Genomic DNA, 22,856 nt, shown 5'->3' with positions numbered 1-22,856 from the left:
GTTCTTCGTATTATATTTTATGAGAAAATCTCTACACCTCTCATGCCGAACATGAAGTTCAAATCACAACGAAAAAGTCCGAAAACATTTCCCGCCTCACGCATTTCGAGTCTGCCCATGTGCGTGACACATCTTGCCGCCGGGTCATCTCCTCCACGAGCACTAGGACCCTATCAGCGGTCGGGTGACGAGTGGCCGAAGGTGCCGCGTCAGCTTCGTGGGCCGCAGCCATACGCTGAATCTCGTGGCCAATCCACTTGCGCTGGTCCTCCGTAGCCTCCAGCCCCGCAATGAACAGCGGCCATAAGAAGCTGACGGGCAGATGGTCTGGCCCGGCAGAGTCAACGGTGGCCAGTTGAATGATTTGATCGACGGCGCCGTTGACGCGTTCTGTGCGAGGGTAGATTGCAAATGCAACGCGGTGCAAGTAGATAAAATTCGCTAAGAAGTTGGCCACGTATTGTCGGAATGTGCGGCAGATTTCCGATGCCACAGGCGCACAAAGGATGTCAGTTAGAGCTTCGGGCCGTCCGTAGACGTCTATTACTGAGGGGCGTCTGTGCCAGAGTGTTTCGAGATCGGCGCCGATTTTGTGGGCGAGTTGGAGTACTTCGAACTCGTCGGTGAGAGTTCCGCGGCTGCGGTGGTGGAGGTCGATGCAGACTATGCGTCGTACGACTTGTTGGGCTTGTACGAAGAATCGGAATGCCGGGCCTACGATTGCTTCGTAGACGAGGTAGTTGGGGCTGAGGAATGGGTCTTCGATGATGTCCTCCTGTTTAAAGTTGGCTGTTGGTGCGGTTATGTGAGATGTTTGGGAAGTTTGTGTATCCGGTGGTTGTGTTATGCTATGTTCTGGGATATTGCCGAGTTCAGGGAGAGGATCGCCATCTCGGCCTGCAATCAGGGACTTGACATCTAGCAGTAAGATCCATGACACCAAAAGATGACCGAGACCGGTCCAATGTCGAGTACGATCATGGAATCGTTGTAGAATAAGGTACCCGGAGTGAATATAAGATGTCCCGGTACATATTCCGTAGGGTGAGAGAAGCTGAAACAATATGAGCGTTTGCTCGATCTCGGGACTAAGCAGAACATACCTCGGATATCATTAAGAGAAAAACAGCCCCAAAAACTTTGATGAGTGTGGACTCCGTCACCTCGCCATGAATACAAGCTTGGATCTCCGAACTAGCCACTCTATAGAAGGTAGGCGCGAAGTGCCATTTTTTCCCTTCCATCATCGCTTTATGAACATCCGCGTAGCAGTATAAAGCATTCAAAAGCGGACTGGAATCTCGTGCATGAACCAGCAGCGCTGGGCGCATATACTTCCACTCGATGTTGACCGGCGCAAAAAGAGCAGCCGGCGGGCCAATGGTCAGAAAGTGCTGTAGCAGTTGGTCCTCATACGAGATACCGCCTGCATCGGATAAGCTGCCCCGGCTAGTTGGCATGTCTGAAGCGCTGCCCGAAGATGAGGTATTTGGAGTAAGAATGCGACGGTCTGGTGTGAGTGTCCCGCGTAGCGACTGCGACGCTGGACTAGCGGTCAAAGTCATCGCGGGTCCGGCAGCCAGGTCCAGGTGCTTCTGTTCCAGCTCAGAAGTAATCCCGCCCATGAATACGAGCATGTCAAACTCCGAAGGGTGGGAGCCCTGGTCTGTAGGGAGCTGTCGAAGTGTGGTTGTTGGCGCGGGTATTGTGTGGCCGTCTGCGCGGAGCACGGTATTAAAGAAGTTTATGTCGGGAGAGCGGGATGCAGTCGTGGCTGCAGCAGAGGAGCCTGAACTCCCCGAGTGTGCTGTGTTATTCGATGCAGTAGTCTTGTTTGCACGAGTTGGCGATGAACCCAACCTCACGCCGGGTGCGGTGCGTGGTTTATACAGACATAGTAGACATAGTCGATCGCAATTGGAGCAGCTTGGTTTCGCTTCATCGCATCGGACCTTACGGGACCTGCATGTTAGGCACCCTGTTCGTCGACGCGGGCCTGACCTGCCAGCTCCCCGGGCTTTTGGCACCTGAGAAGAATTCACATTAGTTGAGTGAGGAATAAGGAAATACCCAAATTACCTCCATGATAAAGCAAGGCAAATCATACTAGATATACAAAGTAGTTGCAAAGAATTTCGATGGTGGCTGGTTTCCCCGCAATGGCGCCGGTTCTCGGGGCGTGCGATGACGAGCTCGGGTGGTCAAATTGAATTGAAGATATTCCAAATGACGAAATCAACAGATCTAGAAGTCCTAAAGGTGCAAGAAGATCTTTAGGATATTGTGAATATACACAAATTTAATTCATAGCTATGTATTAATGGAATACCTCCAAGGAAGTACGTGACCATAGGGTGTATGAGCCCTATAACTACAACTTATGCCCTATATAAACTTCATATCAAACCTCCCTCCTCCTTCTCAGCCAACTTCCTCTGTACAAAATCCTCCATCGAATTCCTCTCTTCAACAGTCAACAATCCGATCCGATCCTCCAAAGTTCCTTCTCCAAAGAACCTACGGTCAATCCTCGCCCAGTAGATAACATCAAAAGCCCAACTCCTTCTCGCCGCATAACTAACCCAGAACCCCCCATTATTCCAGCTCTCACGCATATGTCTAGAAAGCCGATTTTCCTCACTCATAACCCCACGCCGAATGTCAACATCCTCTCGCATATGTAGCTCCTGCAAGAAAATCTCCAACCGGCTCTCATACACCCACTCCCAGTCATCAAGCCCATTATCCCAGTACTCCGGCCGCTCAAGCAGTAGCCAGCACGGCGGGCTATACACAAACTCCAACGGCGCAGCATAAGCAAATTCCCAATCAATAGCCCCGGATATCTTATACCCAAAGTCCGAGTTAGCAAGCACATTCGCCGGTCGTAGATCATCACAGAATAATTTAAACATCCCTTCCTCCCCAGCCCAAGATAGTCGGCCCTCTCTCGCAAGCTTCCGGAATAAACACCGCGCAATATACTTCGTCCTGCAGTCCTCCGCATCGTCAATAGCGTCATTCCGTTGCGACGAAAGATGCGTCATATGCAGCTCCGCAAGGGCAAGTAAATACTCCGCCGCAGTCGCAAACGTCTCGGTCATCCCCGGCAGATCCCCAGCTCGCACACCACCAACCTGCACCAGCTCATTCATATTGATACTCAACGGCCGGTGCGCAACCACCCACTCATCCTCGAACTCGTCTTCCGCAGCATTAGATATACATCCAATACGCGGGAACGAGTACTTCGCAACCTGCAGCAACAAGCCCGCCATCTGATTATATACCGAGCGCAGCCTGTTATCGCCGATATTGGGATCGAGAACGGGTCGTTCTTCATCCAGTATCCCGGGTGTGTTCAGCGCATCCACGAGATCCGCGTTATGGTCGATATACTCCATGATAATGAACGGGCCTAGGCCGTGTGGGCTTTCGTCGCTGGTGCCGTGGTGTAGGATGTGCGGGATACGGATGTCTGTGTGTCGCTCGAGAAAGCGCATCACTCTTACTTCTCGGTGGAGTTTCTCGTCTGGGAAGACTGAGTAGCCTGGGATTGGGAAGCGGATTATGGCCGAGGCGCCGTCGAGGAATCGTAGGCGGATCACCATGTTGAAGGAGCCTTTTTGTGGCGGGAAGAGTTGATCTGTTATGCCTTGACGGTGGATTTTGATTAATGTGGTTATCTTCTGCATGGTTTCTTGGTTGAGAAGAATTGCTTCCCATGTTGCTAGTTGCTCGTCGCTTTTGTCCCAAGCTACTTCGTCAAAGAGCATTAGTTTGCCTTTCATGAGTGGTAGCATTTTGGTATTCCTGGTATTATATCAGGGGAAGTGCTGTGTTCAGGAGGATGTGTCTCTTTATAGACGTCTTTGTAAATGCTTTACCCCGCGGTTACTCAGAATATCGGTAAGCTGCATGTTCTGGAACAAATAGCGACTGTCATTCTATTTGTTCATCTTTGCAGCAGTTCAATCAGAGGTTCGTCTATAATACTTAGAGTTCTACCTTTCCTCAGAAAGGCTTCACAGTCCGCCGAAACCTCAGCGGCTGACGCATAAACTGTCTCCGGTTGGTCTTTAGCCCCGCCTAAACCACGGTCCTTGATTATCTGAATCTGAGAAGTAAATAGCTACTAGAGCGCCACTCGTGTAGGTTTCACTGAGGATGACTTGTGCGTGGGTGTGAATCTTGCGTTTATAATTCGACGAACTTGTATCTTGGTAGAAACAGTGTGATCCCAACAGCCCAACAGGGATCGAAAGTAAAATCTGATGTTAACAACTATAGGGTTTGTGCTAATGTGCATCTGAAATTTATAGGAATCTGGCGAATTAAGTCAAGGTGAGAGCTTTGAGAGTTGGATAATAAGAGTGTTGTCGTACTGCATCACTATTGTTGTCACAACTGATTGGTCATCAATTATGCGCCACGTGACTTCCAGAGTCCGTGCTGACATATACTTAAAGCGTCAGGTGAGTCTAGAAGCAGCCCAGATAACGGAGATGCCATCACTTGATATACGATGTTGTACCTATATTGTATGTTGTGACACAGAGGAAATCGCCATTATAAACTCAATAATGGTATTTAAAACTATAAAAATATGAAACTGCATATATACCTTCCCTATACAACATACTCTGTACTCCGTACTTGATCTCCATTTACCCTCTGACTTAGTACCCACTACACTCTATAACTACTCAACTCCATGTCAATACATTCTTAACACTTCATGCTTCATGCACGTAATATAGCAGATAGGTGGCGTTGTACCGACTGCATCGTACACTGCTCACATAGCTGCAGCACATTCCCCCACTTCGCTAGACCGCCAGATGCAAGGAAGATCGACCAGCGCATACATGTTCCTTTGCTTCGTTCAGACACACATGCATTTGCATTTCAGACTCTGCAGGCCTGATTTGCTGTCACAACTTGGCCCACACTGAATTGTTCAGAATGTTCAACTCGGCAATTCGTCACCATTTCCCTATCTCTTGGTTTCTTTGAATCGCGATCAACAGGGATACAAGGAAGCTCCTTGCGATACGATTATCATTGGTCGATCTAAATAAAGCCCGGCGCTTCTAAGTTGCTTCAGATTGTTCCCGGACTGACTCGTGTGACGAATTACAAGTCTTCATAACCATTCGGGCTTTTCAGCTGACACAAACCTATTCCCATTGGAAGTTGGCCTGACGTTTCGTGTTTCGATAATACTAATACCAATTTCCTTTATTATAGAGAATGTCTGATGGAATTCGCGGGGAAATTGGAGATATACTATTTTCCATCAACCCCCCCTAGATTCCTAGGATTCCGCACCTTTTGACACTCGATCTGAGACCTTGAATTCCACCCCTAGGCTATGCCTCGAGTCCCTATTGTCCTGATTCCATCGCGAATTCCCTACTACGATTCATTTCATGTTCCTTTCTCTTTTTCTCCTCTTTCCCTGGTATGCCCTGATTTGTATGAATCGGGTCTTGATTCCGAACTTATCCGATAATCATGCTCCAAACTAGAAAGTCAAAAAAGGATGGAAGAAAGAGGACATACTCGTTGGTGTCCAATACTACAAACCCACAGGCTGGTCCTGTCGCAAGCCCTAAAACTGTCGAGAACAGTTCACCTTCACAACGGCCAAATGGGTCAAGACAAGCCCTAAATGCGCCTGTCGCTCCAGCGAACCCAAAGAAGCCAGAGTCGAAGAAGATGCCTAATGTCTTTGAGTTCCTAGAAGAGAACGATGAATCATCTTCAGACTCATCCTCGTTATCGTCATCCTCGGAGTCTGAATCAGACGAGGAGCCGGAGCCTCCACGCCCTATACAATCCACCACCCAGATCCAGGCTCCTAAGCCGCGGACAAACACTGTGCCACATGGAGTGTTGGTCTCAGGAGGCAACATTTCCCCGAAGAAAGTCACCCAGTCACCCCCAGTAGCATCGAAAAGTCCAAAAGAGCCACGAAAACCCGCGCCTTCTACAGGCAATCAGTTAGTCACCCGGAAGAGACAACCCACTAGAAAGCCGAGCCCAATCTCGACTGCGCAAACCTCTCCAGGAATAGGCGAACTAGAACTGTCCCGACCACAGACCTACCATGGATCGCCAAGAGACAACGGTGCGATCCATAGACCACCGCTCCCACCATCACCCCCAAGAAGCCCGGAAGATAGTCTTCACCGCACCACGCCGACAAAGAGACGAGACTCCAACGTATCGCAAGAGCCATCGGGATACGGGCTTCTAGCCTCGCACCTAACCAAATCCGCTTCAGAAGAGAGCGGAAGCTTCCCTCCGCTCTACCGACGCTTCGAGACCGTCAACCACCGCGTCCTCCTCCACCTCCAAGACGAGATTTCCCAAATGGAAGAAGATCTCCACACGCTAGATGAGTACGAAGAAATACATCGAGTCAGCACAGCCGAGCAGGAAGGCGCAAAGCCCTTCCCGGCCTCCCGCAGACGGGACGCCCAGGCCCAGGCTTACTCGTCGCTGCATTACCGCCGCATGGATCTCATGAGCGCTTTGATCCAAAAGACCGAACAATACAGTAAGCTCCTTCCACTTCCCATATTGCTATCCCACAAAGTAGCCCTCTGACCAGCACGCAGACAACGCCCTCTGCGCGTACAGCAAAGTCCTACAGACGCTCCCGCGGGCCTCGGAACAGGATATCGCAGGCTATCGCGGCTGGATGAGAGAGCACAAGCCCATCGCTGGTGTCGAGACGCGGTTCCTAATCCACGACGCGGATCTGGTCTCACTCACTCCGCGACTGGCTGCATCGGCCGCTGCAGCACCCGTCTACGTCGCAATAATCATCGCATCGGGTGCGCTCCTGTTGCCACTGCTAGCGTTCAGTCTTATTGCGGAGTTCTCTGGTCGTCTGGTCGTTGTGACGGTGGTTGGTGGTGCCGCCGCGGCTATTGCGGCGAATTACTCGGCTGGTATTGATACACTGGTCGACTCGAGGGATGGTTGGCGCTGTGCTACGATGTATGATTGCTTCGACTCTGTTCTGGCTGCGTTTGAGACTGACCTTTTGCTTCTAGATACTTCGGTTTCATGGCTATTGCTGCTATGTTCATTCCCTAGCTTCGATGTTCTACTCCCGTGAGTTGGGTTTCTGCCTGCTATCAACTCTTATGATTTACGAATCTTCTTTTTTCTTTTTTTGTGTGTTTCCTTGGCGATGAGCTTTCTTGGTTTTGGTTTTGTCTTTTTGTGAAGGGAAGGTTGGATGGGTACACACTACTGGGCACGGAAGAAAGGGATGGCGTTCATTTTCCGGTGATTACTTCAATAATTGGATAGGGCAGATAGATGAGTATCTCGGGTTTGGCATGTAATGGACTATGAGCATTGGGCAGAAGATACAGCGGACTGGGAGATACTATAGCAGGATGGGTATTTTTTTATATCGGGGATAGCAGTGTACTGTATGAGATATGATTTTAGGAACGCTTCGAAAGCTCGTTTTCTCAATATCCCCCTTTACAGTCGAATCTCCATGGAAAGCACGAGGTGTGCTGATATGCAGCATATTGATTGAATTGCATCGGAAGCGAGAAACAAGTAACTCTCTAAGCAAGACTTAGCTGTATCGCAGAGGCAGCCTATACACCCCGGCCGACCAGTCTTGAAAAAAAACCATCCACGCCAATCGCTTAGTCCATAATACAACACCAAAAAGAAAAGTCATACAAAACCGAGGATCAAGAGGTTAATTAAAAACACAGTTGGGAGAAAAGAAATTGGGGACGCGGATCACATTCAGAGCTCATAATTGGAAACGAAAGAGAGAGAAGAACAATGCAAAAAGTCAAAAGCAGAAAGCCGACTGTAGAGAAATGTAATGTTGGAGTTTCCATCTTTAGAAACAAATCGCATTTTTGAATGGGAACACAATGCCACATGCTTGGATTAGTGCAAATATCTGCCCTACGTGGATAGGGGTGTACCATTTGCTTTGCTCCCTGGTGTCATGCTGCCTTCTTGGGAAGCACGGGCATCCGACCCTTGAGGTTGAGGCGTTGAAGGGCTGTGGCCTGACTGTCGAGCAGCTAGTTGCGCCTTGTTCCTGTCCATCAGCGCAGCTTGTTCGGCCGCACTACGAGAGTATGTGGCACTAGCGGCCGAGTTTGAGTAGCCAGCTTGTGAAGGAGTCTGGCCTGGGTACTGAACTCGCTGGTTCGCGGTGGCAGTCGCGTATGGCGTACGCCCCTGTGGCGTGGCGTTGAATGTGCCTGGTTGCCTGGGCTGTGGCGTATAAGGTTGGGGAGACACTTGGGCATATCCATTGGAGGTAGGGCGCTGGTATTGGGGAGCTTGGCTGCCCTGGCTGTACTGTGGGTTCATTTGCGCGTATTGAGGGGTGTTGACTGGACGTTGACTGGGTGTGCTCGGTGGACGCCCCGCGCCATAAGCATGCGTGTATGTATTTGGAACTGAGGGTTGCCGTGCGTGCTGCGGTGTGACCTGGAACCCGGGCTGAGGCGGAGCCCGAGCATTGGAAGCAAAAGCACGTTGGTTGTAGGCACTGTGAGAGCCTTGGTAATTACTGGGTCGTGAGGCGGAGGGGGTTGAGGTTCGATTTGCTGCGCTGGCTGCTGCGAGCAATGCGGCGGCTCTTTCTTGTGACAAAGTGAAGTCATCCTTTTCCATGGTACCACTGTAGTCAGGAATGTCAACCAAAACCTTTTGGCTGATGTTCAACTCCGCGAGCTGATCACCGTCCAGTTTAGCGACAGCATAAGGTGGCAGGTTGCTGATGACTGCAGCAAGGCTTGACTTGAGGGTATCATAAACAAGGGTCTCTGCTTCAGAGGGCGTGTTCACATCGCCCAGATCAAGGCTAGGGGTTTCATTCGACTCAGGCAATTGTTGACCAGGCAGCTGGAGATCAGAGGAAAGTTTGAGACTTCGGAGTCGCTGGTAGGAACTAAGAGTGTCGAGCAAGTCGGAAACATCCTGAAGCATTTGCTTGATCTCTTTTGATTCTGGTTCGACTTCACTAATCGGATCGGTTTCTGTGATGTCTCCAGCAAAGTCTTGGGCGTTGAATGACTCAACCATTTCATCCAGAATGCTCTCATCAAGTTCGCCAATATTGCCAGGCTGGGCGGTCTGAGTGTCATTTTGTTTGCTGTCTGCTTCCACCGATAGCAGGGTGTTCATGCGGGCCGCACCCCGTTGTCCCCACCAGACCATGTCCTTCGAAGCGAGCTGTACAATCGCGCCAGAGCTGTCGTAAGAGGGAGCAAATGACGAGAAGACACCCTGGAAAGCAGATGAATCAGGGCCAGTCCAAAGAGCAGGATCTCCATGGCGATGAACATTCTCCGAATCTGCATGCTTTTCTACACGGTCCCAGTAGGCAGGTGATGAAGTGACTCCACCGTATTGAAGCCACTGGGTTGAAGGGAGGGGTGCCAGGCAATAGTTGCTACGCTCTCCCAAAAATGTCCTGACATCGAAAGTGGCGTCGAAGCGATCCGTCCATGTGGCCGAATTAGCCCGGTGAGATCGTTTGCGCGGAGGTTCTAGCTTTGGTAATGTTTCGCGTGGCGCAAACACTTCCCCAAATGTTCGCTTCGATGCTTGAGCAGCATCAAGGTTGAAAGGGATTACTTTGGTAGCTGCGATGCCATTAGGCAGGGCGACCTCGCGCAGCTCCTCTTGCACTTCAACAAACTTCTCAGGTCCTGATTCGGACAACGGCACCTTCACCGATTTTTGAAGACTCGAGAATAGCTGCCTGGGATTCGATGGGTTCCCGAAGAGTGTTAGGGCAGGCTTATCCTCGCGCTGACAGACGTTGATCGCGTGAAGCTCTGATGATTCGTCGGTATCGTCTTCCATCGTCTCTGTTTTGACCTCGGGTTGATTGACGAAGGATTGACCAATCAAGCTGTTCATATGCTTCTTGAATGCTGCGATCCGGTTCACCACCTCATTCAAAGGTGCCCCATCTTCTTTCGCGCCATTGGCCTGTGTTTGATTGCGTTCAATTACAGCAGCCGATGCTCTTTCGATGTCGGAAAGAAACTCTTGCAACGTGTTGTATTTGCCCGAATTGACGCGTGTTTGGATGTTGGAGGTTTCTGAATCGCCGGAAACCTTTGCGCGCTTCGTTCGAGGCTTAGCAGTTGAGTTTGGGAAGGGGCAAGAGAGGAGTTGGAGTTCAGTGTCATGTCTGCGGCCTGTCAGCACAATACTAGAGCATACTTTCATCAAAGCTTACTTCAGAAGAAGCTCAATCAGGCTGCGAAGAGTTTCATGGAGATTTGTTCGATCGCGCGAGGCTGGAGCACTTGACTCAGTGCTCGGTTTGTCGTCCTGAGTGGAGCGCTTCCGTTTCCCAGAGGTTGCATTAGTAGCAGGGTCGGGATGAGGTTCGCTATTTGTGGTAGACATGGGGGTTGTGTCTCCAGCTTCGTCGGCGCTCATGGTTGTGAAGTCGCGCCGAGGTCAAGGTTGACGATACTTGCTTTGACGCGATCCCCTCCAATGCAAATCGATGGGGTCCACAAATCAGACGATTGAAGGAAAGATTGGGAGGATGCGATCGTGTAAATTAATATTTGCTGGCGATTTAGTGTTGAGGTGAATATTTGGTTCGGATAGCAACCGGAATCCAAGTAGCCTCGATGGGTAGGGCGTGAAAGCGAATTCTTAGAGAAGATGGGGATCGCGAAGAGCGAGGGGAGGGAAGATCAAATCCTCACGTCACCACAATAAAAGATGTGAATGTGGAGCAGGAATAATTGTCAATAGAGACCAAAGTATTAGGACAATGATCAATGCAATAGAAAACCCTCGAACAAATAGGTCAACTGTTCTCTTTTTTCTGTTTTGCTGGAGAGAACGTTCGCTGCGTTGCGCTTTTCGGAATGGCGCGCTTTCTGACGATCCATCACGTGATTCAATTTTCTGCCGCGCGATTGTTGTATTTTTCTAATGTCTTGACTTTTTCTCATCTTCGGAGACAAATTACCTCTTTGAGCCTATTGAATGGGTCTGTGGCGTCCAGGCACTTTCACCCATGACTACGTTCATGGATGTCATCAGTTCTCAAGCATGCCCGAAGCCTTTCGGGAGTATCACGGCTAAGAGCAGACCTGCTCAATAGTCGTTTATACAAGGTGACTTCTTATACTCCCCGTCATCGAACATAGTGCTAAAGAACTTGATATGTCCTAGGCAATATTTTATCATGACGCCAAGTTTTCCGTACATTATTCGCGCAATTTCCTGGCTGGCCTAAGCCCAGGCAGTTTCCGTTCGTTTCAGTCCACGGCGTTCCTCAATGTGCCCGAGTCACTTGCAATCGACACTCAACACTCACATTTGGATAATCTCTTCAATAAAGAGCGATCAGATTCATCACTTGACGAACAATGCGCAGCATTGCTCCAAGAATCGGTGAATAGCTCGCTCAGAGAGAAAAGGCTTGAGAAGACCGCCAGCATCAGAGTGAAACCGAAGCCCGCCGAATACCTCTCGAAAGCTTTGCGAAACACTGGCCACCCCCTTGGATATGACGGCCAGTCAGCTGGGCTTGATCGGGCTCTTTCCAAATATTCTCTCCAAACACAGAACGAGTTGAGGACAGTTGGTCGACCAAAAAAGCCGTCACTGCCGGTTATTCTTGGGGAGTATATACGAGAGGTGGACCCGTTGCTTTCGTCTGTGTCGGATAAAAGTACGGAGAAAGATTTGAATATCGCTCTGCAGAAGGTATTCAGAAGCACAAGCCATGATTATTTATCATCGCGTGGCTACGATGCCGCCGATGTGACTGCTTGGGCCTGGATCATGAAGAGCCAGAATGCCCACGAGGCAATGGTACGGCTGTTTTTGTTCGAAACGGACAGAGCCAAATCTGGCGCTGCTAGCCCAAACATTCCACCTTTCATTCCCCTCCATCTTTTGAGACAGCAAAATCTCGATGCTCACACGTTCCGTTTGCTTTTAATCCACTCTTTACATCTGATGAGCGGACATACCTTCCCCATTGCCGAAGCTCCTTCTGGGGTTGCCGAACATGATCTTGAGCTACCCCCTGAGGTCTTCCGCCCTCAAATCGATTCTGGCACCTGTATGATTTTGGTCGTTCGTTTAATCCGTCATGCTCGGCGAGTGTGGCCACAATCACTTCTCACTATTTCACGTGCATTCGCTCGCTTCCTCTCAGCCCCAAGGGCTGATAACGCCGAGAGGTCAGCTTTGGTGACGCGAAATGATGATCGCGTCAAAACCGTCAAATTTAATGAATGTCTCTGGTTACTTTCTATACCGGCTAACATTGCCCCTTACCGATCTACATCTATTCAACAGCAAGCGCAATTTGAGCTTCTTCGAGCTATGGCAACCCATAAGCCCGTCCTTCCCGTCACAAGACAGGGATATCGAGCAGTTGTTGCAGTCCAACTGGCCCATAAGAAAACATCCGAAGAGCGCCAGTCTGCTGAACTTAAAGCTCCGTCATGGCCTCCTTGGAAGGAAGAGAAACTAGGAATTGATTCTCAGCGCGGGAATGAGGGGATGTTCAGCCGTGCGATGCAGGTACTTTCACAAATGAAAGATGCTGGCTATTCCCATCGTCTGTGGGAGGACATATCCTCGATTTTGGCCGGTTGGGATACCGATCACAGCCCGACAGTGCAGACGAGAGCTATGATGCGTCGCCCGCAAGCTTTACCGGACAGACATGGATCTAAGTCCAATCATCACGAAATGTGGGTTGCTCGCATTCGGTCTACGAGGACTGTCCGTGAGGCCTGGGCGTGTTTTCTCTCCTATCAGGATCATGGGCTACCCCCAAAGGGTGCTATCTACGCTGCCATGGCTGAAAAGTTAATATATCGACGACACGCCATGGAACGCGATTTTGACCAAATGAGTCATGCTCTTCCAGGGGATGGCCGTGAAGTTCACGCCGAACCGGCTTCCGCTCGTGACATTATCTATGTGCCCACAGAACCGCCTACCATGGATGAGTTACTTGACCAGATGCGTGCACAAGGGCTTCGGCCCTCTGGGAGATTCCTCAGCCTACTACTTCAGTCGGCTACTTCTCTGCGGTCTGGATTGTATTATCTCCAATGCAGTGGCCTGACAGATGCTCATATAGAGGTGCTCTCCATCGTGCGGGCCAAGCCCCGCAAATACCACAGTTTGGACCTTGAAGCTTTTCATGAATTGCCGGACTTGGTGTTTGCATCGTTCATCAAGTTCCTATGCACACATTCAGATATATCCAGTCTGGATAGCGGTAATCGAAATATTCTCACAACCGACCGTTTCCCGGCATTGATAGCGGCCGACTCTTCGACTGGTGCGAAAATAGACCTTATCGCATACTCCAAGGAACATCCAGGAAACCGGCATCATCCAAGGGCTTTATGGCACGCGATCCAATTGACTAAATTGCGACGTGCTCCTTACACCCCTGCCTGGACTCACATTTTATCTGCTCTGACCCGCGAGCGCCTCACTGGGTATTATGGCCCAAGAAGCCGAAGTCTTCAGCGCATACTGGGATGGCACCAGGCTCTCAGAGCATTGAGCTGGATGCGACAGCGCGATGTCGAACTTGGCGAGGAAGGATTCCGCATTTTATGTGTGGCATTTACGAAAGCCATTGACGCTGCCCTCAGACACCCTGGCACTGCCGAACAAAGCTTTATGCTGATCCATAATGCTCGTATCCGTCGTCTCAAGGCTAAAAACGAGGGTGATGACGAAATTGACGCTTTGATGCAACATGCGCTGCAGGTTTTGAAGCATCAGTTTGATCATCTCGTTCTCCCAGCCTCCAAAACCTCGGAGCATGCGGAGCGAAGCATCTTTGCAGCAGATATCGTTTCCGAAACACAGCTCAAAGTTCCCTCGATGCTGCAAATACCATCACCTGCCACGCTACATGCTTTTGTTCGGGCTTTGGGGTCCGTAGGAGATGACGAAGGGTTGTTGCATCTGCTGCACTGGATGAGTCAGTCAGCTGATCTACTGAAAGAAGCTGCAGATGAACATGCAAATGGACACAAAATGATGCGTCGAACCCTTGTGGCGATCAGGGTGTTTTTGGAAAGACGACAGCAACGAATCGACACGCGGATACCATCGGACCTGATCATGGAGGCATGCGACCTTATCAGCCGGACAGGCTGGGACTGGCCGAGTGATGCGGAGGTTACAGAATACTGCCAGTGACTATGTGTATATAATATTGTAGTTTTATAGGACTTTTGTCAATGTACATGATACCCCCCCATATTATTCTGTTCATGTTGCTTTCGGTAATCGTCGGATTCAAAGCTTTCCCCACACCCGAGCTCCGAGAACATCTTCCACCCGAGAACCTTTTAGCGCAGTAATCTTCTGTCATCATTTTGATATCGCGGTGTAAACCCCCTCGATCTTTTGAATTGCCAATTGCACAATGACAAGCATCATGTCATCGCGCCTCGTCCGCCTCTCCGCACCTCTCGCCCACCTCCGGGCGACCGCGGTGCCTGCCCGGGTCTTCGTCTCTCGTTACAGCACAAGCACAGAAGGAGACATTATCAAGACCCACCAGATCCCGGCCCCAGGCTCAGGGCATGTGCGCGTGCTGCAGCTGAACAGGCCCCAAGCTCGCAACGCGATCTCGACCGAGTTACTCGACACGCTCGCGAAGCATGTGGAAGCCATCGCCGCCGAAAAAGGCAACGGGCCAACCCGGGCGTTGGTTATAGCGAGTAACGTAGACGCAGCATTCTGTGCGGGTGCAGACCTGAAGGAACGCGCCAACATGAGCATGGCCGAGTGAGAAACAACCCTATACCCGGTTTCCCCGGTGCCCTGGTGCCCGGTGCCCGGTGTACCCGGGCTTGAAGCCTTCAATTTACGCGAACATATGCAGCTAACTATCCAACGCGACGATTCAGTACCGAAGACTTCCTCCTCAAACTCCGCTCCACATTCAAAAGCCTTGCTTCCCTCGAAATCCCCACCATCTCCGCCGTCTCGTCCGTGGCTCTCGGCGGCGGCCTCGAGCTCGCGCTGTGCACGCACCTGCGCGTTTTCTCGTCCTCTAGCGTCGTTGGTCTTCCCGAAACACGTCTCGCTATTATCCCCGGCGCCGGCGGTACATACCGACTGCCTCCGATCATTGGTGTGAACCGCGCCCGGGACTTGATCATCACCGGCCGCCGGGTGACCGGACCTGAGGCTTACTTCATTGGGCTCTGTGACCGGCTCGTGGAGGTGCTTCCTGAAGAGGAGACACAGGATGGCGTTGCGCGTGAACGCGTCCTGCTGGAGAGTATCAAGCTCGCACTGGATATCTGTGAGGGTGGCCCTATTGCTATCAAGATGGCGATGCAGGCTGTCGAGGCCCATGGTCTGGGTGAGCGGTCGGAGAATGCGGCCTATGAGGGAGTCATTGAGACTGATGATCGGTATGAAGCGCTGCGCGCCTTTGTTGAGAAGCGGAAGCCGGCGTTCCGTGGGAGGTAATGGTCTGTGTGGATGAGTGGGTGATATATGTAGAACAAGATGGTCTACTTAACTAGGTAAACTATATTATCAAAATGACAGGTCCTGTAATTCTATGAAATTTCATGTTTAGATTCTTTCTATTGCGAGCTTGGAAGAAGTAAAACGGATTCAAATAGACTAAATAGACCGAGTAGACTACGTGAGGTGAGTGGTATGTACGTACCAAGACATCATGTGGACATCCAGGGATGATTCTGATCATGCGGGCAATGCGATAGAAGTAACATGTGAGGCGAAAGAAAGATTTTGATGACTGCAAGTAGGAAATGGTGATTGCGGAGCGAAGCGAAGCAAGTATAAATCACAGGGTCGTACGTACGTGCGTTGGTGTTACGGAAAAAGCTCAGTTAGTTAGTTAGTTATCACGTGCCGTTTATGTAACAAAAGAGGGGCCAGCTCTTAACTCTATCTTTCCCTCTACACTTTTTGATACCCTCTTCAGTCTATTCCCCAAGAATAGAATTACTTAACTCCTCGGTTATCAAGTCTTCAAAATGGCGCAACAAGAGGATGCCAGCCCACGCCCATTCAATCCACGCCCATTCTGTCCGAATCCCCTAGTCATCAAGCCTGAGCAACGGATTGAGCAGCTCAAGAAATTCCTGGAAGATCCGACCCCCAAAATACAACGCCAGAGAACCAATATTGAAGGACTCATCCGAATGTATGAGACTGGGGAACTCGGGCCGCTCGTCTTTCCCGGTCAGGACTCAGCAGACGATCTGGATCTGCAAGGGGCAGATCATGGATCCGCCGCCTCGCCTTAATGACCTTCCGCCAATTATGGTACATTCTGCTGTATGGGCCGAGGTTAGTCTCTACCTTCTACCTTCGTTACATTTTAATAATTCCTGACCACTCTAGGGAATTTTCCATCAGTTGATGCAGCAGAGTCCTCCCCAGGTAACTACCTCAAAACAATAAGGTACTAGTGGCCTAGGATTGATCATTGATCTATAATACCTAGCCGGCACTAGTGCAGATGGCGCAGTCGACCTCTTATGGGTTTTATCCCGGGAATGCTATGCATCAGGTATACTATATATTTACTAATATCTACTTTAGCTGATTTATTAGCTTTTTGCAAGGGTTAGACTCCCGGCGTTGTTTGGCGGCAATCCAAACCTAACTATCGATGTCCCTATCGCCAACGATACCGGTAGTAATGTGCAGACACTCTTTGATACCGACTTGAGTGCGTTACAATGTGATCAGCTGGGCTATAATGGGTTCCTTGGAGGAGCCTCTGTCGAGCTTGCTTTCGGGTCGATGCAATGCGACATGGCCTTGATTGAACTTCAAATTATAGATGAAAACGGATTGCAGATCACTCCTTGGTTTTCTGAAACGGCCATAATCAAGGCTGAAGAACCAGGAGCTGTCAGGCTATCTGGTGAGGCCATGCGGAACTACCTATACTTTGCAACTGCGCCTGGGAACAATAGGCTGTACATTTCACAGAAAAGAAAATTGGCATTGTTACTCGACTTCCAGTGGTTTAGAGGCGTGGGAACCGGAGGGATGAGTCGGTGGCGCACTGGAACTACTATGTCTCGTAGATCATCGTTGTTAGTGCTTTCCTACACTATTAGCGCTGTCCTGCATTATTAGCGCTGTCCTACACTGTTAGTGCTATCCTACATTGTTACTATTCTACATTGTTAGTACTATCCTACATAATCAGTCAAAGTTCACGATGGTTGTCTTGTATATCGGATCTGATATCTTTTATTTCCGTGGTTGTTCTATTTAGACTTCTGCCTGAATATCTATAGGGCTCGTCTATACTCTATAGTTCTCACCCTAGTCATTAATAGGCTACAATATAAACAGGGTAACGAGATCCTAAACTGAACACTTTAAGGCAGCATACCCCAAACAAGGCATACTCAGCAATGATACAAGATGCAAAATGCAATATCTATGAATAAAAGTACCTCGAGGTCTGAGTGGCACGGTACCTGGCAGATTACCCGATCTGACAGGGCTGTGCAAGAAACCCCGGGTTGAACTACCAATAGGCAAGACCCAAGACATCACAAAAAAGGTAGAGAATAATGTACGGCCCGTCACCCGGAATCCATAAATGCCGAAACCCCATGGATCGACTGAAAGGGTCCGGGTGACCTGGGTCAGAGGAGGCACATCACCCCAGTTACCCTCAGTCACGCTCACCCCAGTCACCCGCATCACGTTTATAAAAGCCAAAGTCCGAACTGATTCTTCACTCCTTCCCCTTCTTTTCATCTTCATATGTTACGGCAATAGCACCTTGACTCTGCTATTGTCTCATCCATTGCCATGTCTAAGCCTCGTATCGCCGATCCAGAGGCCATCAAGGTCTTTGGCTTGACGCAGATCTACACCCCGCGTGACCATCCTACAATCGATATTGTCTTTGTTCACGGCCTCAACGGCCATCCTCATGACACTTGGACCAGCCAAACCACCGGTTGCTTCTGGCCTACCGACCTTCTCCCAGACGTGCTTGCCTCGCTGTGTCCCCGAATTCTTACTTACGGTTACAATGCCAACGTCACTGCCTTTACAGATGGAACTTCGCGTGATTCAGTCGTTAGCCATGCTGAGACTCTTGCTTCCAGTCTCGCTGCTAATCGAAATGTAGGTTGACATCTCCACCTTTTTCTTCCTTGCCACTGATATGGAGTCTCCAGAACTGACATTATTTTCTTGTCTAGCTGCGAGACTGCTCCAACCGTCCGATAATCTTCATCTGCCACTCGCTGGGGGGGTTGATTGTGAAGCGCGCCCTGATTTACTCCCGTAGTCTCTCGAGTGAGAAGACAGAGCATCTACGTTCGGTCTATGTTTCCACTTTTGGCATCCTTTTTCTCGGCACACCCCACAATGGATCCGATATTGCGAAATGGGGTCTTTTGTTGCAAAACATTTGCAATGCTGTGCTTCCTAAGAAGTTCATAGAGACATCTCCGCAGCTTGTCAAAGCTCTGCGAGCCAACAACGAAACACTGCAGCACATCAACAGCCTTTTCGCTGATATCATAGGCCGATTTCACATCTACTTCTTCCACGAGACACGCTCCACTGATGTACATGGTACCCGCGAAGTGATCGTGGACGAGCACTCAGCTGCGCCGTACATGGAGGGTGTTGAGCGGGCGGGTATCGAGGCTGACCACAGCCATATGTGCAAGTTTGATGATGACAATGCGGCTGGTTATGAAGTTGTGGCAGAGGCCATTCTACGATACTCACGTCAGGCCCCTGCTGTGATTACAGAGCGCTGGACGGAAGAGAAGAAATCTCGCATCCGGGAAAAGAAGGCCAAGGCTAGGGAGATCTATGACGGTAAGTCCTTCTCAAAAAGTGTACCTCTTTGATTTGTCTGTTTTTGAATACTGACTATTACAGCAAAAGTGGATGACACGGCAAATCGAAGCATGCCTAATTTAAACGAAACCGGTAGGGCTTCATACCTTCTCCCTGCACCGGAAGTATCCGTTACGTTGAGGGACTATGAGATTGAGGAGCCTCCTATTCGATGAAGATTTCTAGCGAGCCACGTTTGCCTTTGATTTTGCCTTTGCCTTTGCCTTTATTTGTTTTTACTTCGAGCTCAGTTTGCTCACGTTTGTCCTATTACTTCTCTATGACTTGCCCATTCACTACCGAGCCAAGGGGCCAGATACATTTGGAAATCCACTCTACTCTTTCTCAGACAACTCACTGTGTGCTCTCCCTTCTTGGACTTAGTTTATTGGTTTTGTCACTAGGAAGGCTCCCATCTCATGTCCTCAACTAGCAGATCTCCGATCTTCTCAATATGAGAATCATCACAACTTTTAGAGACACCCTGGCTGACTTCATCCTAGAACAATCCATATTATCTCTACCGCGTGGCCCTGCGACAGAAGGCCGGAATTCCCCAGTATCTGATCTGGGGAACAGTGGAATTTTCCAACTCTGCGCCAAAGAAACGCCCCTATTCGTGACACCTCCAGGCTTTCATCCTAACTCTACTTTTTTTGGTATGAAGAAAGAACTTGAAGTGCTGCACAGCCGGCTATTCAAAGCCAAGGCGCGTCCGGAAAAGACAATGGCCGTACTAATCTCCGGCGTTCCAGGCTCTGGAAAGACACATCTAGCGCGGCAGTACGTTTTTACTCAACGTGACTGCTACCCAGGTGGCATATTTTGGATTGACGCCAAGTCCCGTGAATCGACGTACAAGTGTTTTTGGGAGATTGCACAAGCAGCCACGCTAATTGAGCAGAAGGTGACCGTGAACCCCGAGTACCACGAGACTGAAAAGTACGTGAATGCAGTCCGCCTCTGGCTGCAGACACGCAAAGATTGGCTCCTCATCTTCGACGGCGTCACCTTCGAGCGCGATGACGATATCAGTAAGTTCAGAGAGGTTCTGCCCTGGAGCAAACAGTGCAGTATCATATACACCTCGGTCGATAAAACGCTGCGCAAAAAGCGACGACTGTACGAGCCATATTGCCTGATGATCTCACGGTTGCAAGTGGGTGACGCTTGCAAGCTTCTGTTCAAGGATCTTGGAATTACACGACCGACACCCGAGCAAATGGCCAAGGCTACCCAGATAGTTGAGAACTACGAATGTCTACCTCTGGCAATTCATGCAATTGGGCACCGTCTCAATGCAACGGGTAAACCGATTGAAAAGTATCATGTCAGATCTCAGGTGACAGACAAGAAGCTTGCAGAACCTTTCTTGAGTATCATGAACGACTTGTTTCGGTTGCAGCAAAAGCAGGCGCTGCACTTGATTAATCTTCTCTCGTTTCTTGGCCACCAGGTGCCAGTGGGCCTTCTGAACCTCGGTGGAGCGGCTATGGCCGCCGTGAACTTAGAGATCCAGACCAGCGCCCAATCCGGAGAAGATCCTGATCTCGATACTACTCTTGGAACCCTCATTCACTATGGTTTGATTGAACGGATTTCAGATGCCGATCTCTTTCAGCACAGATCGTCTTTGCGTCACTCTGATAGCGATCCTAAGGACGTGAAGCTTGTTTCCGAACTCTCAGATTCCCTGACAGAGAGCAGTCAAGAAGGATTTTTCTCCATATACCGGGGTGGATCTGTGGTTGATGTAGTCAAGATCCATAGTGTCGTGCAGGGGTTCTGTCGTGATGAGCTCCGAATCAAGGACGAGGAGAACAAAGGCATCATGAGCAAGAATGACCCTGGTTTTTTCGATACTTGGCTGATTGTTGCCACTCGTTTTCTCATTACGTCCTACGATGCCGCTATGGGACGAATGGCTCATTACGAAGACTGTGGCCTTGTCCGGGACTACCGAGAGTACGAAACTCACGCTTCACGACTGCTTGAGCTCTTTCCAAAGAAAGCAGCCATCAATCTCCATCCACTGATCGTTCGTGAAACACGAGAGACCTTGCGACGATTGATGAAGATAATAAGCAAAGAGATAGATAATGTGTCTCCAAGCTCCTCGCAATACTCTACACGGAATCAAAAGTCGGTTTTCGACAGGTCAAGCAGCTCGTCATCATCCCTCCGCGATTCATCCGACGAAGGCCCATCGCGCCGCTCTACCTTCAACTGGAGTGATCTTGAATCATCTCGAGCGGGAACGCCTGAGCATATAGCTACACCACCTCCCCAGTTCAGATTAGAGCTTTTCCCTCCACATATCTTCAGGCAAGCTGGATACGAATCTGAAGAAGGTTATGAAACAGACGGGGAAGTTAAGACAGCCATGTCGCAAACGAGCCAAGCCACGGAGAAACCTAACAAGACACCTCCCTCATTCAGTCCTCCACAAACAGCCGGCTTAGCGGAGTGGCATGTGGTCAATCGACACTCAAAGCAAAGGTCAAATCAAGATACTCAAACAAAGAGGCGCAGCAAAGGCCCTCGTCGCTTTGTAGATACCAAGTTAAATACCCCACTGGTCAGACTGTCCTCCATCCAAGGAAAGGGATCATCAAGCCGCACAACATCTGCCGAAACGGGGGGCACTTTGATGTCAGCTTCGGAGGCTGAACAAGCACTTGCTGCAGTGCGTCGGTCTAGCAATTCCCAAGCGTCCGCTGACGTTCCGCAGCCTGCAATCACCTCTCCACCATCCAACAAAGAGAATATGCCAACGTATGCGAATGTGGCAACTCGACGGAGGTTAGAAGTAAAGTCTACGATGAAGCGCCCGTCATCAGTTCCCATTTCGCAGGCTTCAGCCTATTTGAATGATGACTTGCAGATAAAACATTCCACTGACTCGCTCGACAGCCAAGCGGGCTACGCCTTTACATCTCCGCTATACCATGATGTGTCTGAAGATTTGATCACCGAGCCCCTGAGTCGGTCAACCTACAGTGAGCCTGAGTTCAATAAGTTCAGTCACCATCACGGGGCAGATTTACATACCACGCCTGGATCCCAGGCTCCCTCTCGGCGTGGCTCAGTGCCACATCTGGAGGTGCCACGAAATCTATCTGCAAGCGTGCCATTCCTCTTTCCATATCCACCGCCGCCCCCATACGATGAGAACAACTCCGTTTCTCTTCCAAACCGCAGAAAATCGTCTCAATTAACACCAGGCTCAATAAATTCCCCAGGGGCTCTTTCTTCCATTGCTCATCCATCCGCAATTATGCCCAGAGCTTTGCCATCATATAATGCCAAAGTACACGTGGGGTCAGCCCCAGAGCGCTCAGTTCCCGAGCCGATGTCGCGTGACTCTTCCGCCTACTCTTATCAATCGTGGGCCACAGAACCCGTGCGATATCCCCCGAGTTTCCAACAGGCCGAGATGATCCTAAATCCACCATTGAGCATGCAAAATCAACAGCAAATGTTGACCGGGACTAGCTGGACCGAATTACCTCTGGCAGGCAATGCTGCTCTCCAGCCAGATCCCATCTCCCTCAGCCCGCCCGCGTCATCGCACGGACACCTCGGCTCCATGGAAGAGCGACTGGAGCATCCTGACTCGGGCTGGAACCAGGAGATCGAGCCAGTGCAGTTTTTGCATTTTGGCGAGCACCGTGTTGATGTACAAGATGCACGACTCCGACTCCATGAATCGGCTCGGCTGTTGCATCCGCGGCCCCACCAGTATCAGCCGTACCATCCCAACTTGTCGGGTCCTTTGATTCAGCATGAGGGACAAATCTATGCGCCGGCTTCGCGACTGGAGGCATACGGGACTCGTGCGCGTAGTGGAAGCTCCCCTGTGCAACCTGACTATGCTGGTTTGGATGTGCGGTTCTCATAATGGTTATGTATTTTAGTATTGGTGTTTGATTTTGGTTTGCTTT

At 50.0% G+C, this 22,856-nt stretch overlaps 8 protein-coding genes across 8 annotated transcripts; 6 read left to right on the top strand and 2 right to left on the bottom strand.

The window, feature by feature from the left end:
• Positions 1 to 58: 58 nt before the first annotated feature.
• On the bottom strand, positions 59 to 3,803 carry LCP9604111_2257 (transcriptional regulator family TF; the record flags this gene model as incomplete). The annotated part of the gene is made up of 3 exons (XM_039069714.1): positions 59 to 1,054; positions 1,104 to 1,666; positions 2,642 to 3,803. 3 exons carry the CDS (start codon positions 3,801 to 3,803, stop codon positions 59 to 61), a joined length of 2,721 nt encoding a protein of 906 aa, XP_038932384.1.
• Positions 3,804 to 5,517: 1,714 nt separating this feature from the next.
• LCP9604111_2256 (uncharacterized protein) lies at positions 5,518 to 7,110 on the top strand (the record flags this gene model as incomplete). The annotated part of the gene is made up of 3 exons (XM_039069713.1): positions 5,518 to 6,565; positions 6,627 to 7,011; positions 7,068 to 7,110. 3 exons carry the CDS (start codon positions 5,518 to 5,520, stop codon positions 7,108 to 7,110), a joined length of 1,476 nt encoding a protein of 491 aa, XP_038932383.1.
• Positions 7,111 to 7,956: 846 nt separating this feature from the next.
• On the bottom strand, positions 7,957 to 10,464 carry LCP9604111_2255 (uncharacterized protein; the record flags this gene model as incomplete). Its single annotated transcript, XM_039069712.1, has 2 exons — positions 7,957 to 10,210; positions 10,259 to 10,464. The coding sequence occupies 2 exons, from the start codon at positions 10,462 to 10,464 to the stop codon at positions 7,957 to 7,959; spliced, it is 2,460 nt and encodes an 819-aa protein (XP_038932382.1).
• Positions 10,465 to 11,075: 611 nt separating this feature from the next.
• Positions 11,076 to 14,232, top strand: LCP9604111_2254 (uncharacterized protein; the record flags this gene model as incomplete). The annotated part of the gene is made up of 2 exons (XM_039069711.1): positions 11,076 to 11,159; positions 11,218 to 14,232. The coding sequence occupies 2 exons, from the start codon at positions 11,076 to 11,078 to the stop codon at positions 14,230 to 14,232; spliced, it is 3,099 nt and encodes a 1,032-aa protein (XP_038932381.1).
• A 241-nt stretch (positions 14,233 to 14,473) lies between these two features.
• On the top strand, positions 14,474 to 15,519 carry LCP9604111_2253 (putative mitochondrial methylglutaconyl-CoA hydratase (Auh); the record flags this gene model as incomplete). Its single annotated transcript, XM_039069710.1, has 2 exons — positions 14,474 to 14,826; positions 14,949 to 15,519. 2 exons carry the CDS (start codon positions 14,474 to 14,476, stop codon positions 15,517 to 15,519), a joined length of 924 nt encoding a protein of 307 aa, XP_038932380.1.
• Positions 15,520 to 16,055: 536 nt separating this feature from the next.
• Positions 16,056 to 16,485, top strand: LCP9604111_2252 (uncharacterized protein; the record flags this gene model as incomplete). Its single annotated transcript, XM_039069709.1, has 3 exons — positions 16,056 to 16,225; positions 16,269 to 16,371; positions 16,426 to 16,485. The coding sequence occupies 3 exons, from the start codon at positions 16,056 to 16,058 to the stop codon at positions 16,483 to 16,485; spliced, it is 333 nt and encodes a 110-aa protein (XP_038932379.1).
• A 1,377-nt stretch (positions 16,486 to 17,862) lies between these two features.
• LCP9604111_2251 (esterase/lipase family protein) lies at positions 17,863 to 19,088 on the top strand (the record flags this gene model as incomplete). The annotated part of the gene is made up of 3 exons (XM_039069708.1): positions 17,863 to 18,183; positions 18,261 to 18,891; positions 18,955 to 19,088. 3 exons carry the CDS (start codon positions 17,863 to 17,865, stop codon positions 19,086 to 19,088), a joined length of 1,086 nt encoding a protein of 361 aa, XP_038932378.1.
• A 278-nt stretch (positions 19,089 to 19,366) lies between these two features.
• LCP9604111_2250 (uncharacterized protein) lies at positions 19,367 to 22,813 on the top strand (the record flags this gene model as incomplete). The annotated part of the gene is made up of 1 exon (XM_039069707.1): positions 19,367 to 22,813. The coding sequence occupies one exon, from the start codon at positions 19,367 to 19,369 to the stop codon at positions 22,811 to 22,813; it is 3,447 nt and encodes a 1,148-aa protein (XP_038932377.1).
• Between the last annotated feature and the right edge of the window lie 43 nt (positions 22,814 to 22,856).

This window comes from Penicillium roqueforti (genome assembly GCF_015533775.1).
Source record: "Penicillium roqueforti strain LCP96 04111 chromosome Unknown scaffold_02, whole genome shotgun sequence".
Taxonomy (NCBI): domain Eukaryota; kingdom Fungi; phylum Ascomycota; class Eurotiomycetes; order Eurotiales; family Aspergillaceae; genus Penicillium; species Penicillium roqueforti.
This window is presented reverse-complemented; position numbering and strand designations above follow the sequence as displayed.